Source organism: Chenopodium album, chromosome 16 (genome assembly GCF_948465745.1).
Source record: "Chenopodium album chromosome 16, dcCheAlbu1.1, whole genome shotgun sequence".
Taxonomy (NCBI): Eukaryota; Viridiplantae; Streptophyta; class Magnoliopsida; order Caryophyllales; family Amaranthaceae; genus Chenopodium; species Chenopodium album.
This window is the reverse complement of record NC_137849.1, coordinates 20,868,049-20,885,988: the sequence shown is the minus strand read 5'-3', so window position 1 is coordinate 20,885,988 and position 17,940 is coordinate 20,868,049. Positions and strand designations below refer to the sequence as shown.

At 44.3% G+C, this 17,940-nt stretch overlaps 1 protein-coding gene across 1 annotated transcript; it reads right to left on the bottom strand.

The window, feature by feature from the left end:
• Positions 1-16,267: 16,267 nt before the first annotated feature.
• On the bottom strand, positions 16,268-17,543 carry LOC145583976 (zinc finger BED domain-containing protein RICESLEEPER 2-like). The gene is made up of 4 exons (XM_081640920.1): positions 17,265-17,543; positions 16,928-17,107; positions 16,417-16,840; positions 16,268-16,314 (listed from the first exon to the last, which is right to left on the bottom strand). Exons 1-4 carry the CDS (start codon positions 17,541-17,543, stop codon positions 16,268-16,270), a joined length of 930 nt encoding a protein of 309 aa, XP_081497046.1.
• Between the last annotated feature and the right edge of the window lie 397 nt (positions 17,544-17,940).

The window sequence follows — 17,940 nt, the reverse complement described above, 5'->3', positions numbered from 1 at the left end:
GTACCTACACTACTTGTTCCAAAGAAGGATGGAAGTTTGTGCATGTGTATTGATAGTAGGAGTCTGAATAATATTACAATCAAGTATAGATTTCCTATTCCTAGACTTGATGATGTGCTTGATGAACTACATGGTTCAAAAATATTTTCCAAGATTGATCTTATGAGTGGTTATCATCAAATTCGAATGAGGGAAGGTGATGAACGGAAAACAACATTCAAGACAAAGGTTGAATTATATGAATGGTTGGTGATGCCGTTTGGTCTTACCAATGCTCCAAGTACTTTCATGAGATTGATTAATGAGGTACTCAAACCTTTTCTTGGTAAATATGTTGTTATTTATTTGGATGATATTTTAATTTACTCTAAAAATTTAAATGAACATCTAAATCATCTTAGAAGTGTGTTTGAAGTATTAAGGGAAAAGAAACTCTATGCTAAGATGGAGAAGTGTTATTTCTTGGTGCCTAGTGTTACTTTTCTTGGTTATGCTGTGTCTCAAGATAGGGTATCCGTGGATAAATCAAAGGTAGAAGCAATCAGAACATGGCCTGTTCCAACTACTATTAGTGAAGTAAGATCTTTTCATGGTCTAGCTTCGTTTTATAGAAGATTTGTCAAGAATTTTTCTACTGTTGTGGCTCCTGTTTTGGGTGTTTTTGTCCCTTGGGAGAGTTACAACTCGATTGGGTGGTGCTCCGCCTCCAACGCTCAAGTTAGTAACTTGAAGGAGAATAAAAAGTGCGGAAATTTAGGTGGGGATCTGCTTGGATTCCAAGCTCAGGTGTTCTCTGATGAGAGAGAGTAGGATGTAATAAATGATAGTAAATTTCTGAAAATTTGAATTGTCCCCCATTTTGGGGGGAATATCTCCCTATTTATAGGGTCCTTGGGAAAGGTGCCCCTTCCTAGGTTATTTTAACCTAGGACTGATGGGCTGCGCCGCCAAATAGCGGATTTTTGGGGAATTGGGCCCTTGAAGGCCGCAACTCTAAGGGAATATCTGGAGAGGCCACGTGTCAGCTGGGGATTGGTCAAGGGTGACCTGCCAGCCTCTGACATGTGGCACCTCCTCATTGGTCCACTTGTCAAGGGTAAAAATACCCCGAACATTTTGCCCCTCACAGGTGGCACGTGGCAGGCCACGTGGCGCCTGTGACACGTGTCAGCCCATGAAGGGTGAACAGTGAAAACGGCTTATTTTTTGACAGTGGTGACGGGGATTCGTGCCGTTTCACCCCCTATAAATAGGGATTTACCCCCCCTCCTTCTCCTCTTCACTTTTCACAATCTTGACTTTCTAGAGAGAGAAAAAGAGTTTTCTAGAGAGAGGTGCTCTGATTCCGGTCGCGTTTAAGCAAGTTCAAGATTTCCGTGTGCTCTTTCGAAGTCACCCGGTCACCGGTTGCTTTGCCGTTTTCAGATTTTTTCAGAACTCAAAGTAAGGTAACCATCCGTTTCCTTCTTTAAGTTTTCTTCTTTTTCCTTTTTCTTTAGCCTGTATACACTCATTTCCGGCTGTATACATTAACTTTTCAAAAGATAAAATGAACTCTCCATTTGCACACACGGCACTGCCTAGGACGCTCAGCCGGTCACCAGGGACGGCTGAGTCTAGAACCGGGGGTGCCTTGTCTGGAGTTTCTGGAGTGCTTTGCTCATCTCCGGCTTCTTCCCTCTCTATGTCTGTGCAGGACACAATGGCTAGAACTAAACAGACGGCTACAAAGCCCAGCAGGTGGCGCACTAGGGAAGTGCCCGCAAGTGAAGTAGTGAGGGAGGAGGACTATGAGGCGGCTGAGCAAAGTAATTCAGCTGAGGACACCCCGTCTACCTCCAGCAACAACGACTCAAGGGGAGACGGTGAGGAAACCGCCTCCTCTTCAGACCGAAGTAACTCAGCTGAAGAAGCGGCTGAGGAGCAGGAAGGATCCGGGGCGGAGGGAGAGAACCTTGCTGAGGCTCACCGCCAAACAGCAAAGAAAGAAGCAAACCCGGATCCTACTAAAACCCGGATGAAGCCTGGGGACAGGGCCCTTCTTGAAAGTAGCTTTGAGGCTTTCAAACAACTACACCCCTTTGGGGAAGACTGGGACATCATGGTCCCTCCGGCTGATGTTGTTTTAGCCTGGGGGGATGACATTGACAATGCAGACAATTACTTTGTCTGCTATGAGGCGGTAATAGAAGCCGGCCTCCGCTTTCCCCTTCATAGAGGCATCCGGAAGATTCTGAAGGGATATGACTTGGGAGTGTGGCAATTAACGCCTAACTCTTGGGTCAATATCCTTAGCTATATCGCCGCCTGCGAGCTCCAGGACATTGAGCCCAGCTTCACCGCCTTTGCCCATATGCACTACCTCAAGAGTGCCCCAGGCGGATATGGAGCGTGGTACACTATTTCCACGCTCCCGGAATATTTGATGACCTTGGACAAAGTGTCCAAGTGGGGAGGTTGGAAAGATAAATGGTACTTGGTCTCTTCCCCTCAAGTGAGGATAAACAAGATTCTCCGGCGCTATAACAAAGAGCCGGCTTTGGTGGGCCAGAAGTGTGTACGCCCAGCTCTTACTACCAAAGCCCGGGAGCAAATAATAGAGCCGGAGCTCTTCAAGACAACAACTAAGCCCTTAGGGGATGGGACTCACATAGTTGTTCCAAGAAACTGGATTCCCCACCCGGATTTCTTTGCGGATGAGAGATTCTTGTCCGCCTGCGGGTTGAGCCCTATGTTTCCAAAGGGTAGATACACTCACCCACCCGGCGGTCTTCCGTCTGCAATTTAAATTTCATTGCTTTGAACTTTCTCTTGCTCTAACTCTTTTATGTTTTTCTGCAGAGGAAGCAAGGAAAATGGTCGATCCGGCTAAGACCCCTCAAAAATCTGCGGCTCTGCTCCGCAAAGAGAATATTTTGGCCAAGAAGGCCAACATTGAGGCCAAGGAGGCCAAAAGAGGAGGGGTAAGATAATTCCAACTTCCCTTGAAATTTTCCAAGTTCTTTTGATTCCGGATGACTTATGGTTTCCTTGTGTTTTTACAGGCTTCAACAGGCATCCTCCCCCGTTCCATAACAAAGGTCTTAAAAAGATCTGGGGATGAAAACCTTCAAAAACCGGCTGCTAAAACCGGGAGGAAGGCAACCCCAACGGCCTCTGGCGTTAACGCCAAAGGTTTCCCTACAACCGGGGGAAAGGGCCCCGAAGCCATGGCAACTCTGAGTGAAAACTCAGAGAAATCAAGGAAAAAGCCGGATGCTCATGAAGCATCGAAGGATGGCGAGCCATCCAGGGCTGCAGGTGGTGCTGCAGCCGCAGAGGAGGAGCCGGCGAGGGTCGACTCCAAAGGTAAGATTGAAATTCCTTTGCCGCTTGACTTTATGCGCGTCAAGACTATGACTGACCCTTCCGGGGGGTCTGTAAGTAGCCGGCAAAGAATGAATGCCAAATACGCTGCTAGCCTCTCACCAAGTCCTTCTTATGCTGCAGATGCTACTTCTGCCCCGGACCTGGCGGGGTTTGGCAAATGGATGGTGAGAACTCTCACCCAGTCGGAGAAGAACTCCATACCCAACCACCACGAGGTCGACTTTGACCAGATTCTGGGGCAGCTGGCGGAGGTAAGTGAAACTTGCCCCTCATCTTTTTCATTTCTTTTCATTTCATTTTGTCTTTCGATTTTGCTGAGTGTTTAGATTCCCGGATGACCTTGCTCAGGTTATGGTCCGGGTGGATGGGCTCCGGTTGCCTTTCCGGAAGAAGCAAGAAGAGGTAACTGATGCCAAGAGAAGGGCTCAAGCCAATCTCAACTCTGCTGAATATGCCTATATAAATTTTGATGTTGAGATTAAAGCCCTCGAGCTGAAATAGGAAGAGCTGGTCAGGACTTTGACGGCTGCTAATGATGAAGCCAACAACAAGATCAGCGACTTGGAGCTAAAGCTGAAAACTGCCGGCTCCAACCTCAAGGCCTTGGAGGGGGCTGATCAGGAGAACACTGCCCAGAAAAGTCCCGACTGACTGCTGAGCTTGCTACTCTGAAGGGCAAGCATGCTGAGGAGCTCGAAGCTGAGCAGGCCTGGCTCATCAAAGAGAATGAGCGGGACAACGAGATCCACCTCCGATACGCTTGGGGGCTTCTCTATCCTGAAGTAGACTTTGAAGTATACAAGCTGAGGTACAACTACGCCATTGAGGCGTACGATGCCAAGGTTCTCCAGGATCCTGCTCCGGCTCGCTTCAAGGAATGGGCCCTGGAAAGCGGTGCTGAGGTTTCGGACACAGAGGAGCCGGACCTGGACGAGATTATAAAGGAAGTGAACAAGGACAGCCAGCCTGAAGAGGCTGTGGTTTCGGATGATGTTCCTTCAACGACTCCAGCCCAGTCGGAACAGCCAGCAGCATAGCTCCCCTACTTCTCAGCGGCAGTATGCCAACCTTTTGCTTTTCCGGCCTGCGTGCCGAGTAATTATGTAGCCTTTCCCAATATTCTCTGTACACCGGATGTTGATCCGGCTAACAATGATTCCTGGCCTTGGGCCAATTTATTTGATGAAGTATACCGACTCAGTCGGTTTTTCTTATACTTGCACAATTTTTCAATTTTTCAATTTTTTCACTTTTGCATATATACTCAATATATATACTTGTGAATTTTCCTTATCTTATGAAAAGCATGCGGCAGGTACAAATCCGGCTGTCCTTGCCCCTGGGCGGCTGTGTGGTTGGTTTAATCTGAAAAAGGATTGATTGCCTTGGAAACTTCTCATGCTTCAAAGAGTATGGGATGTTTGTAAGGCAATCAATCACAATAGTGATTGCCCCAAACCAAGTACACAGCCGGACAAATGACAGACATACAACCTCTGCCCCATTCGGTATCAAACCGCCTGGGTATTCTTTATAGCCATTACGCAAAAAAGGGTTTGCCCTAAAAGTGCGCAACTTGGAGAAAATTTAACTAAGTAAAAACTTATGATGGTACTCCGGCTGATACTGGTAGGCAGCCGGAGCATGTACAACCAAATATTCCTTAGTAGAAATAACACAGTCAGACAGCTATGAGTTGGTTGTTTTAACCACTCAATCTTTGCCGCCTGCATGGGTATGTGAACAAGCAAGGTAGCTGTTCTCTGCGACGATTGCACCCGGAGGGGTGTCGCCGGACGCCTATATCCATATTGGGATAGACGAATTTGTGAAAATGGACAACCATCTGGCCCTTGGCCTCAGGTCTTGTTGTAGACCGGCTGATAGCCACTAAACGGTTTTGTGCTTAGCTTAAGAATCCGGCTGTTAGCCTCTTGTCTTTATGGACTTTTGATTTCATATACTAAGTATCAAACTTAGTTATCTGGCCATTGGCCTCAGGCTATTCATTTGTTACTGAACCTTTCATCATTAGTATGGGTAAACCCAGACGGATGAAAAGACAATAAATGAGACAAAAAGCATCTCTCATTAATACTTGTTACAAAAAACTTTACATTACTCAAAAGTAGTACTTTTTTAAGTTGTCTACATTCCAAGTTCTAGGCAGGCGTCTACCGTCTGGGGTTTCCAGGCGGTATGTGCCGTCCCTAACTTCTTCATAGATCCGGTAGGGGCCTTCCCAATTAGGAGTTAGCTTTCCAAGCTCATTGGCCCTACCGGTTGCCTCCATTTTCCGTAACACAAAATCGTCCACTTTCAAAGGACGTTTGTGCACTCTTTTGTTGTAGGCTCGCATCATTCTCAGACGGTATATCTCATGTCGTAGGGCAGCATTGCCCCTGCGTTCCGGGAGCATGGCCTCCCAATTTGCCTCTTCATCATAGAGCATCACTCTGAGCGTAGGCTCATAGTGTTTAATGGGTAAAACGGCTTCAGCCCCGTATACCATGAGAAACGGGGTTTCTCCGGTTGATCCCTTGGCAGTTGTCCGGATGGCCCAAAGAACATGAATTAACTCTTCAGCCCAAAGACCACCGACTCTTTCAATTTTCTTTTTTATGCCGTCTGAGATGAGTTTGTTGAATGCCTGAACCTGACCATTTGCTTGAGGACGGCCGACTGAGGCAAAGTAACTTGTGATACCCTGATCTCCTAACCAAATCTTGAGCTGAGGCGTCTCAAACTGAGGGCCGTTGTCAAATACCATAGACATAGGTACTCCAAACCGGGTGATAATATTCTTCCATATGAAAGAGATGACATCCTTTGTCTTGATATTCTTGACTGCCTCTGCCTCCACCCATTTGGTGAAGTAATCCACAGCCACCAAGATATAGCGCTTCCCGCCTGGAGCAGGCGTATAAGGACCCAATATGTCCATGCCCCACTTAGCAAACGGGACTGGGCTGTGGATTGCCGTCAGAGCAGTAGCCGGGCGATGTATTAGCTTGCCAAACCTCTGGCATTTATCACATTTCTTCACAAATTCCTTGGCGTCTGCCTCAAGAGTAGGCCAAAAATAATGCCGCCTGGCTCTGACGGCTAGGGACTTGCCGCCTATGTGGGAGGCGCAAAATCCCGCATGCGGCTCTTCGAGTACCTCCTTCCCCTTTTCTGGGGTAACACATTTCAACAAGGGCTTGAGAAATCCAGCCTTGAAGAGTTCTCCGTTCCTCAACTCGAAGTTTGCTGCTCTCTTTTTCATGACGGCTGCTTCCTGAGGTGAATCAGGGAGCGTGCCGTCTGCAAGATACGCCCGAATGCCATCCATCCAAGTAGAACTTCGATCCAGAATTCCAATGGGCTCTTCATAAATACTTCTTTTTTCAAGAACTTCCCAAAAGACTGACCGAGGCGTATCATGGCAGGCGGATGATGCCAGTTTTGACAGTGCATCCGCCGGGTGGTTATCTGACCGGGGCACTTGATTCAGTCTGAATTCCTGAAGGGTCCCGACCTCATCTTTGACAGCCTGAAGATATTTGATCATTGCCGGATGGGTCGCTTCATAAGTGCCCTCATACTAGCTAACAACCAACTGAGAATCAGAATGAGCGTCAATCTTTGTTGCCCCTGCTGCCTTACACATACGGATTCCGGCTAGCAGGGCTTCATACTCCGCCTCGTTATTCGAGGCCTGAAACTTAAACCGTAGTGCATACTCATATCTATCTCCTTCTGGAGATTCACAAACAATGCCTGCACCACAGCCGTTCTTTGTAGAGCTCCTATCTACATACACCTTCCAAACCTGATCAACGTTATCCGGGAAGAACGGACGGGTCATTTCAGCAATGAAGTCGGCAAACACCTGACCTTTCACTGCTTTCCTTGGTTCGTAAGAGATTTCAAGACTTTGCATTTCAATAGCCCATTTCAGCATTCTGCCGGATGACTCCAGAGTGGACATTGGCCGCTTGAGGGGCTGGCCGGTGTAGATCACCACCGGATGTGCCAGAAAGTATGGCTTCAATTTTTTGAAGGCCATATATAGAGCAAGACCAAATTTTTCCACCATGGGGTACCGGAGTTCAGCATTTTTTAACATATGGCTTATGAAATATACCAGGAGCTGCGTGCCGTCTCGTTCAGCAAGGAACGACACTGAGAGCATGGTCTGAGACGGCTAGGTACATGTACAACTTCTCTCTTGGAAAAGGACTAACAAGCCTTGGCAAAGAGTGCAAGTGCTCTTTCAATTTTTGGAATGCCGCCTCAGCATCATCCCCCCATTCAAATCTAGTCTTCTTCCTGATTGCTTGGAAGAAATAAAGGCATTTATCACCTGACCGGCTGAGGAACCTCCCCAAGGCGGCCAGGCAACCGGTGAGTCTCTGAACTTCCTTGACAGTGCGGGGTGACTTCATGTCAATTACCGCCTTATCTTCTCAGGGTTAGCCTCTATCCCCCTTTGATCAATCAGGAATCCGAGAAACTTCCCAGACTCAACACCAAAGACGCATTTCTTAGGATTTAACATAACCTTATGCCGCCTGAGTGTGGTGAAGGTTTCTCGGAGATCAGCAAGGTGATCCGCCTGCTGCTTGGATTTGACTATCATGTCATCAATATACGCCTCCACATTCCTCCCAATTTGATTAATGAAGACTGTATTAATCATCCGTTGGAACGTAGCCGGCGCATTCTTCAAGCCAAACGGCATCACAGTATAACAGAATAACCCCTGATATGTGACGAAGGGCGTCTTTTCTTGATCTTTTTTCCACAGAGGTATCTGATGGAAGCCGGAATAGGCATCCAAAAAACTCATCAAGGCATGGCCGGCTGTTGAATCAACCAGGATGTCGATTTTAGGAAGTGGATAACTATCCTTTGGGCATGCCTTGTTGAGATCTGTGTAATCTACACACATCCGCCAAGTACCATTCGGCTTCTTTACAAGTACAACGTTTGCCACCCAGTCGGGGAAATTACAAGGCCGAATGAACCGGGCATCTAGCAGCTTCTTTACTTCGGCAGCTGCCGCCTGACTTCTTTCCTCACCGTGGTTTCTCTTATTTTGCCGGATGGGCTTCATTTTTGGATCCACGGCGAGCTTGTGGACAGCGAGATCCGGGCTGATGCCTGGCATCTCTTCCACTTCAAAGGCAAACACATCTTTGAATTCTTTCAGCAGAAGGTGCAAGTCTGCACCCAGAACAACATTAGCAACCGTCCCAACCTTAACAGTTCGCTCTGGACGGCTGTCGTCCAAAACAAGATCAATACTTTCACCAGCCGGTTGGGGACGGAGCTCCTCTGACCGTTCACCGGTCAGTGATTGCTATTTCTTTTCTTTCTTCACCACCACCAGCTCTGCAGCTTTTCTCTTTTTTCCGGCTGCTGTTGGAGGTGAAGGAGCATCCTTGACGTTGTCAAGGTCTATTGGTTCCTTCCCTTGGCCGTCTGCGGCCACAGTATCTTTGACGGCTGAGAGGTAACACTCCCTGGCCGTCTTCTGATCCCCGTTCAGGGAACCAACAGAACCATCATCCCTCTCATACTTGATAAGCATGAGAGCAGGGATGATTACAACCTTGGCTTCGTTGAGGGTTGGCCTCCCAAGAATAATGTTGTAGGTAGTCAACTCCTCAACGACCAAGAATCTGACGACAATATGTCGTCCCTGGCCCTTCTCACCTAGCCGGATGGGTAGGTTAATTCTTCCGGCTGGATAGACCATCCCACCCCCAAAACCAACTAAAGGGTGGGTGACCGGATGCATGCTGCTGGAGTTGTATTTCAGCTTCTGCAAGCACCAGAGGCTGATGATGTCTGACGAGCTGCCGGTGTCAATAAGGATGCGCCCAACTAGCTGGTTGGCGACCTTGCATTCAATAACAACCGGGTCGTCATGCGGGCGGCGGACGCTGCCCCTGTCCTTCTCAGTAATGAGGACATCCGGAAAAGTGGAGCTGGCAGACGCCTGCTCCTCATCATCCTTATCCATCTTTCGAAGATGGCTTTTGGTGCCCCGGATGGTAGGGCCACCATAAGAAAATCCGCCTGCTATGGTGAAGACCGGATCCCTGTCGGTTTCTGAACTACTAGCAGGCTGGGGAGTAGCCTTAGAGGACTGACCCTTGTTCTTCTTCTTTGTCCCGGCTGGGGACTTGGAAATATATGACTTCAGATGCCCTTTGTCAGCCAGACGGTCCAACGTCCGCTGTAAACTGAAGCAATCGTTGGTGTCATGGCCAACCTCCTCATGGAATTGGCAATATTTATTTTTGTTCCGTGACTGGACGGAACTCTTCAGTGGATTCGGCTTCTCAATGGACAGCCGGTCCTTCACCTCCATGAGGATGGAGTTACAATCTTTGTTAAACTCGTACCGGGGAACGTACGGTTTAAACTCTTTCTTCTTCTTCTGGGACGGCTGCTCAGAATCACTGACCGCCCAGACTTCTTTTCTTTTCTTGCTCTCTTCTTTTTTCTTCGCCGACTGAGCAGACCGGCTCTCTTTTTGCTTGTCAGACTTCTTGGAGTCTGACAGGCTACCAGGCGTACAGAGGTCGGTTGCTTGTATATAGCTTTCCGCCTCCCTCAGGGCCGTCTGTAGCGTAAATGCCCCTTTTCTGACAAGGTCGAACTTAAAAGTCGACCCGTCTCTCAGACCTTTGAAAAAGTCTGTGAATGCTACCTCGTCAGACAGCCCCTAGATCTGAATTCTGACCAGGTTGAACCGTCTGACATATGAGCGTAGCCCTTCTCTCTCTCCCTGCTTAATGGTGCTCAAGTCTAAACTTGTTTTCTTAGCAGGGATGTTCATTGAGAAGTTGGTGGCAAACAAGAAGGCTAGCTTCTTGAAGCAGTCAACAGATCCGGCTGGCAAGTTGCCAAACCATTGCTGGGCAATGCCCTTCAATGTAGCCGGAAAACAACGGCACCAGGTGGCATCGTCCCAACCTTGTAAACACATTAGGTTGGTGTATGCCATCAGGTGATCTTCAGGGTTGGTGGTGCCGTCATAAGCACCAACCAAAATGTTTTTAACCTTGGCCGGCTAAGCCGCCTCGGTTATATTGGCTGCAAAGGCAGACGACTGTTCGCCTAGCCTCATCAGCCGGAGCTGCCAGTCCAGTGGCTGGACATTAGTATATGCCGCCTGACCTCCGAATGGAGGTGGTTGCATGAATTGGAGGCCATATTGCCCATACTGCGCCTGGGGTGCGTATGGCATAGACCCTATCATCAACTGAGGTTCGGTGTTGACGGATTTACCGCCTGTCCGACTCTCATGCAAGGACTCAGAGTTCCTTGCAGAAGCTTCCTTGAAGCTGTCTGGAAAGCTTGAGGTAGAAGCTGACTCAGACTGCTGCTGCTTCCTTCGATTGATGACTTCTCTAGCATCGAAGGTGGACGTTTTTCTAGCCTCCGGCTGGGGTCGCCGGGGCATCAGAATCTTAGACCAATCAAGTGTTGCGGCTGCCTTCTCCTTTGGATGGGGAGTTGGCTGCCTGTCCTTGACCGGCTTCTTCTTCTTCCCATCATTGGGAGTCTTTTTAGCCGGCTGACTCTTGGAAGAGCCTGCCTTGTTGTTGATCATCTTCTTGATTTCACCCTTGAAGGAGTTCATGAATTTCATGAGCTCGTTCCGGGTGACTGGAGCTTCTCCTCTGCTCTTCCGGGTTTCCCCGTCTGACCTCCCAGGGGGCCGGCTTGGGCCCGCCTGATTTAGATTTCGTTCCAGCTGGTCTCTGGAACGGATGGATTTAGAGATGAGAGAACCATCTTTAGTCATATAGGTCTCCACATCATTGTCTTCTTCTTCTTCCTCCTCCTCTGTGAATACCTCTGGCTGAGGCTGAGGTGGAGGCTGAGGGATTTCAAACCCTACCGGTTGTAGGTCTTCCGGGTTACCCGTCTGAGTACCCGGACGTAGAGAGGTAGAATTGAGAATTGGTACAGAATTTTGAACCATCTTGAGGTACTCTCCCCACAGACGGCGCCAAATGTTTTGGGTGTTTTTGTCCCTTGGGAGAGTTACAACTCGAAGACTGGTCCTGCTGACTCTGTACCTGCAAAAACAACGGAGACACCGGTTGGGTGGTGCTCCGCCTCCAACGCTCAAGTTAGTAACTTGAAGGAGAATAAAAAGTGCGGAAATTTAGGTGGGGATCTGCTTGGATTCCAAGCTCAGGTGTTCTCTGATGAGAGAGAGTAGGATGTAATAAATGATAGTAAATTTCTGAAAATTTGAATTGTCCCCCATTTTGGGGGAATATCTCCCTATTTATAGGGTCCTTGGGAAAGGTGCCCCTTCCTAGGTTATTTTAACCTAGGACTGATGGGCTGCGCCGCCAAATAGCGGATTTTTGGGGAATTGGGCCCTTGAAGGCCGCAACTCTAAGGGAATATCTGGAGAGGCCACGTGTCAGCTGGGGATTGGTCAAGGGTGACCTGCCAGCCCCTGACACGTGGCACCTCCTCATTGGTCCACTTGTCAAGGGTAAAAATACCCCAAACAGCTCCTATGATTGAATGTTTGAAGGACAAAGGAAAATTCGAGTAGACAAAGGAAACTCAAGGTGCATTTGAATTAATCAAGAGGAAATTATGTGAAGCGCCTATTCTTGCATTGCCGGATTATTCAATACCTTTTGAAGTGGAGACCAATGCAAGTGGAGTTGGGATTAGAGCAGTTTTGATACAAACGAAGCACCCAATTGCTTACTTCAGTGAGAAATTAAATGGAGCACGATTGAAGTATTCCACTTATGATAAGGAGTTCTATGATTTTGTGAGAGCTTTAGATCATTGAAGTCATTATCTCCGACCTAATCACTTTGTTTTGCATTTCGATCATGAAGCTTTGAAGTATATACATGGGCAACAAAAAGTCAATCCAAGACATGCTAAGTGGGTGGAATTCTGCAATCATTTTATTTTTGTTCTAAGTACAAGGAAGGAAAATCGAATGTGGTAGCCGATGCACTCTCTAGAAGATACACATTACTTGGAGTTCTAAATAGCATATTGCTTGGTTTTGAATTGATTAAGGAATATTACAAGGATGATGAAGACTTTGCTACAATAATTGAAGAATGTTCCAAGGGTGCTGTAGGAACATATGTGTTGGGTTTCGGAAAGTTCGACTTTCCGTGGAAACAAAACCCGAGCCCAAGAACAACTCACAATTAATATAACTAATAAGTATAAATAACAACATAAGGGAAAAGACAATAATACCCTCGACGCGTGCTTCGCTCACTCTAAGGAGCTCTTACTTCGAAAGCCGAGTCCCGCAAGTGCGTAGACCTCCAACGGAAATCCACCCGCAACACGACCCGAACGGTCTCTAACTCGGAGTTTAGCCGAGTCAGACCAAAAACAACTACTCGAGTTTTATGTGAACTTAAAGGTTTTCTCACCTTATGGGAGATGCCTTATTGAGTTCAACTCAAGTAAATAATCCCAACTCCTAGAGTTGGTATTTATAGGCAAAAGCTTCCCAAAATTTCCAATCATCTTTCCATGTGGGAGAAATGATATGGTGAGAAAAGTAAGCTATTAATTTAATTCCAAATTAACCTTTGAAAGTCCTTTTGACCTAGAGGTTGAGTCACATATCGGGGGAGGGAATTATGATTTATAGCCTATGGAGAGGGAATGCGTAGTCAAGATTCGAGTAGCCTAAAATATGTTCTTTTCCGGTTCCTTCAAGGAATTATTGAGATGCTCACTAGAGGGAGATTTGAGACTAGTAGGGAGAACGCGGTAAGAATGAATGGGATAAAGGTGGATTGTGATTACTAGTTCTCTGCGCTTAGCATATTCTATGTTTCAATCAACCTCGGATATCTTGGAACGTGCATACCCTTGTTTGCTTAAGAAAGTTGTTTATTCATTTGAAGTGTAGTCATTTTGTAAAGTCTAATTTGTAAAGGTTTTGATTTTACTTTTCTTTTAATTTCTTTTACTTTTGTTTGTTTGCTCATGTTTTCTTGTTGAGAGTTATGGGTTAAGCTCTTAGGAAACCGTTACGAGACCTCACTCGTCCTCATAGGCGACTTTGGGGTTTAAAGGGCTTGTTGTAGCTAAAAACAACCGTGATTCCTACGATAGTGAGTCTTAGTGTATATTCTCATCTCATGTCTTTATTTTTCCTCTTTGAATAAGTCTTTCATCCCTTTCTTGCTTGCTTGGTTTTGCTCAAGGACGAGCAAAATTTTAGCTTGGGGAAATTTGATGAGTGTCATTTATGGCACTCATTTGTTCTCTTTTAGGGTGATTTTAGATTGCTTTTATAGCTCTTTTCAATCCCTTTTCCTTAGTTTTGCTCTTTATTTCTTTAGTTTGCACTTTCCTTAGTTGATTTTCCATTTTCGAGTATTTCTTGGTTTATTTTGTCTTTTTCCCTTTTATTTGTTTGTTTTCTTTCATTTTCAGGTTAAGATTGTTGTCCAAGGATTCCCGAGGTTTCTTCCCGGGTTTTGCATTAATTGGGATGCTTAGTGTCTTCCATTTGAAGCCCAAGTATGGAGATGTGCAAGTTCCAAGTTTCCTTAGGCCGTGCACTCAAGTCGTGGGGGGCACCAATTTTGGTGTTGAACCCACCGTTAAGGTGTTTAGAATCTGCCATGCTCCGTGTTCATCAAGCTAACCAAGTGGAGCGCACGAGGAGCGTCAAGTTGAAGGGGAAGAGAGCTGCCATGCTCCCAGGTGCGGGCGCGTGCGACAATGGAGAGGCCGCGCAGTGTGGTGGCGCGGGCGCGCAGTGTTATGGCGCGGCTGCGCCTGTTGCTCCCCCTGTTCCATACCCTCTTTGCACGACCGTGCATCTTCTTGAAGAAGGTCGCGCCTGTACGGGTCTATTTTGGACGATCTAACCAACTTCTTTTTGTTAGCTTTACTATATATAGATTTTTCTTCTATTTTTAGAGAGAGGATTTTTTAGATGAGAGACTTTTAGAGAGAGAATTCATTAGAGAATTTTTGGAGATTAGATAATTCATTAGAGAAGAATTTTAGAGAGAGAAACTCATGGTTGATGATTGGTGATTCTAAGCACATTTCCTTTGATTTCATCAAAGTTTGTAAGGATTTCTTTTACTTTAATGCAATCTTTAGCTTTTGATTTCAATTGTTTTGTTGATTGTTCAAGTTTATTGATTAGTTGATTGAATTTGTTTGATTGAAATGTTGATGATGAATTTGTTGAATTGTTTAGTTTTGATCTTGACTTCTTCCATGGATTGTGAGTAGTTTACTTGCTAGGGATGTGGTGAAGCATGTTTGAGTGATGGATCATAGCTAATTGGGGGTTTTTTTTTATTGATTTAGCATTGTGATTAAATTGGTTGATTGATTTTGTGCATGAGTGTGATTAGTTAAAGAAAAGCTAACTTTAATTGTTATACTAGATTGCATTGTGTGCCTACATTGATACGGACAATTGATTTGTAGCTCGCATTTGTCGATTTATCTTGGTTAGTGACGTTCCTAGTTAGAGTCTTTCGTAGTTGGTGCTAGCTAGACCTCTAGGAGATAGCTTGTCGAGCTCTTTTGATTGCATTGTCTATCTTCCCTCGCAATACTCGAATTAATCAATCTCCAACCCGATTAGTGTGTGTCCATTGCAAGTACATGTGGATCCTAAATCCCTAGTGTCTTGATATATTGATTTACTTTGTTTGATTAGTTGAATTAGATAACCTACACTACCATCTTACCTTTCGAAGTAGCTTGACATTGGCCGTAGAAAACTTCCCCCCATTCCTAGTGGTTCCACCCGAACTTGCCCTATTACTAGGTGTAGGTTTAGTTATAAATTTAGTTTGATTGGAGGAATTTGAGTTTCCAACGACCTAGAATCCACCCTTCATCAACAAGAAAGCTCCACATCCTTCCTTTATCCTTCGTGTCTCCAAAGAATTTCATGGTTTTCAATTGTTTAATATCAAACCAAATGTCACTTCCATCACTCTTCCCAACGGGGGTGCAAGAATGTAACTTATCTATATACCCCAATTTTTCCACCAACCTTGTGATTAGGGTAGTACACGGTGCGGTTTGGATCTCAAACCGCATTAAACCGTAAAATTGCGGTTTGTGATCTTTTTCAAACCGCACCAAACCACAATTTTATACAAACTGCACCGCAAAATACGGTTTGGTGTGGTGCGGTTTGCGGATTTTCCACAATTTTTTACCTCGGAAATAATGATTATTTGCTAATCTTCTGTTATGAAATTTTTTCTTTGAAATTGTGCAACTATGTAGATAATTCAATACAGTGCTTTACTTCAATGTTAATAGTGACCAAGTAACAAGCCAAGGAAAACATGAAGCAAAATCATTAAGTAAACCACAACCACTCCATTATAACTTAACTGAGACAAAAACCAAAAGTTATATCATAAATGAAAAAGCTTTACAACTCAAAAGCACAAGAAATGGTGAGTAAGAAAGGAAAACTTTTGGCTTTGTTAATAAAGACCCACACAATTTAGTACATATAAATACAATATAAGAGTCTTCTTTCTATGTTTCCTTCCCACACCAACTCATTCCAACAACACAAGAGAAAAGAAAAAAAAAATTGTGTTGTTCCAGGTTTTGAAACACCCTATCAAAACTCTTACATTTTTTGTTCTTTTAGGAGAAACGTATTGGAGTGGGATCTCAACCAAATATCCCTTTCCATATCAAGTCTAACGAGAAGAGACACTCCTTATGAATGAAAATCTGGGGCTTGTACATAGCGTAGCCATTTTTTCTGCAGAGTCCAAGAAAATCAAGAAATAATTCAGACATGAAATCAAATTAATTTCTATGTCCAAGTTTAAAAATCTAAATGAAGGCGACCTCTATAATTTCTTGTCAATAAACCTCATGCTATATCAATTATAGGGGGAGATAAACTAATCTTGGAAAGATCTACAAGAAAAGAAATTCATATGTTATTTAATATGAAAGATTAATGATAAGCTTAAACAATTGAATTATATAGCTATAAAAGGGACATAACTACGTACATACCACTTTCAAATTTTTCAATATCCTCCGGTGGCTCTTCAACATTAAGGGGTGAGGCATGCAGCCAATCCTGACCACAAACAAGAGCTTCTACTATTTTAGGAGTTAATGAACTCCTAAATGAATCAAGTACTCGACCTCCAGTGCTAAAAGCACTTTCAGATGCAACCATAGAAACAGGTATAGCTAATATATCACGAGCTATAAAAGAAAGAGTAGGATATCGTGTACCATGATTTTTCCACCACTTTAAAATATCAAAATCATCCACATCCTCCTCCGTATCATCATATAAATACTTATCTAGCTCTGATTTGGCATCCACATCATATTTTGTAGATTTAAGTTTTTTGTATCTAGCCCTTATTATTCCCTTATTTCCTATACTAGGCTCACCATCTACTCCACTAGAAGTTGAACCCCCACTCTAAGTACTAGATGAATTAGTTGTCACTTGTGACCCCTTGTACTCATCATACATATCCTTAAAGGTTTTCTTGACTCTGTTGCATACACTTAAAGCTACATCATTCTCATAGATTTGAAAAATCCCATACTCCACACAATCCCATTTGTAATGAGGATCAAGTATAACAGAGATAAACAACATTACATTGAGCTTTTTAGGATCACCCCAATATTTCTCACACTTTTCTTTCATTTTCATATCCATGTTCTTACAATAATCATCTAACTAGCACACCATTCCTTTAAAAGACAATCCATATCAGAAACCTCAAGAACATAAGCATTGGAAGTCACATACAATGAGCCAAAAACACGAACAGTCAAAGTCTAAAAAACCTTTCAATAGTTTTATCAGGTTTTGAACATGATCCGAATCATCTGACAGGTTTCCATAACCCTTTCCCATAACCATCCACATCCCATAAATAATCATTATAATGTGGGACTTCATCATCATATCTCTCAAAAGCATTTACATCTTTCACAGCAATGTCTAACATCAAATAAGTCGAATTCCATCGAGTTAGAACATCAAGACACAACATACTTTGAGTTGAAATTTTCTCTTCCACGGCACATTTTTTAAACCTTTCAACTCTATTGCAAGATGACCTAATAAACCTTACTACATTTCGAACACGATGTACAAAATCATTCACCATTTTTAAACCATCATTCACAACCAAATTCATTATGTCAGCAATAAATCATACATGCAAAAATTCTCCTCTGAAAACATTTTTCCCCCAATTGCTTATTCTTTTTTTCAAATAAAGAATAGTTGTATCGTTAGAGATTAAATTATCAACCGTAATAGTCATGACATTTTCAATACCCCATGCAAGCAAGATTTCTCAATTTCCTTACCAATTGCTTCCCCTTTATGACTTGATATTTGACAAAAATTCAATATTCTTTTGTTTAGTTTCTAGTCATTATCAATAAAGTGGGCAGTTAGACACATATAATTGATTTTTTGCAAGAAAGTCCATGTGTCTATTGTAAGACATACTCTTCTACAATTGGTCTTTAAAAAAGTCTTCAATTTCAATATTTCAT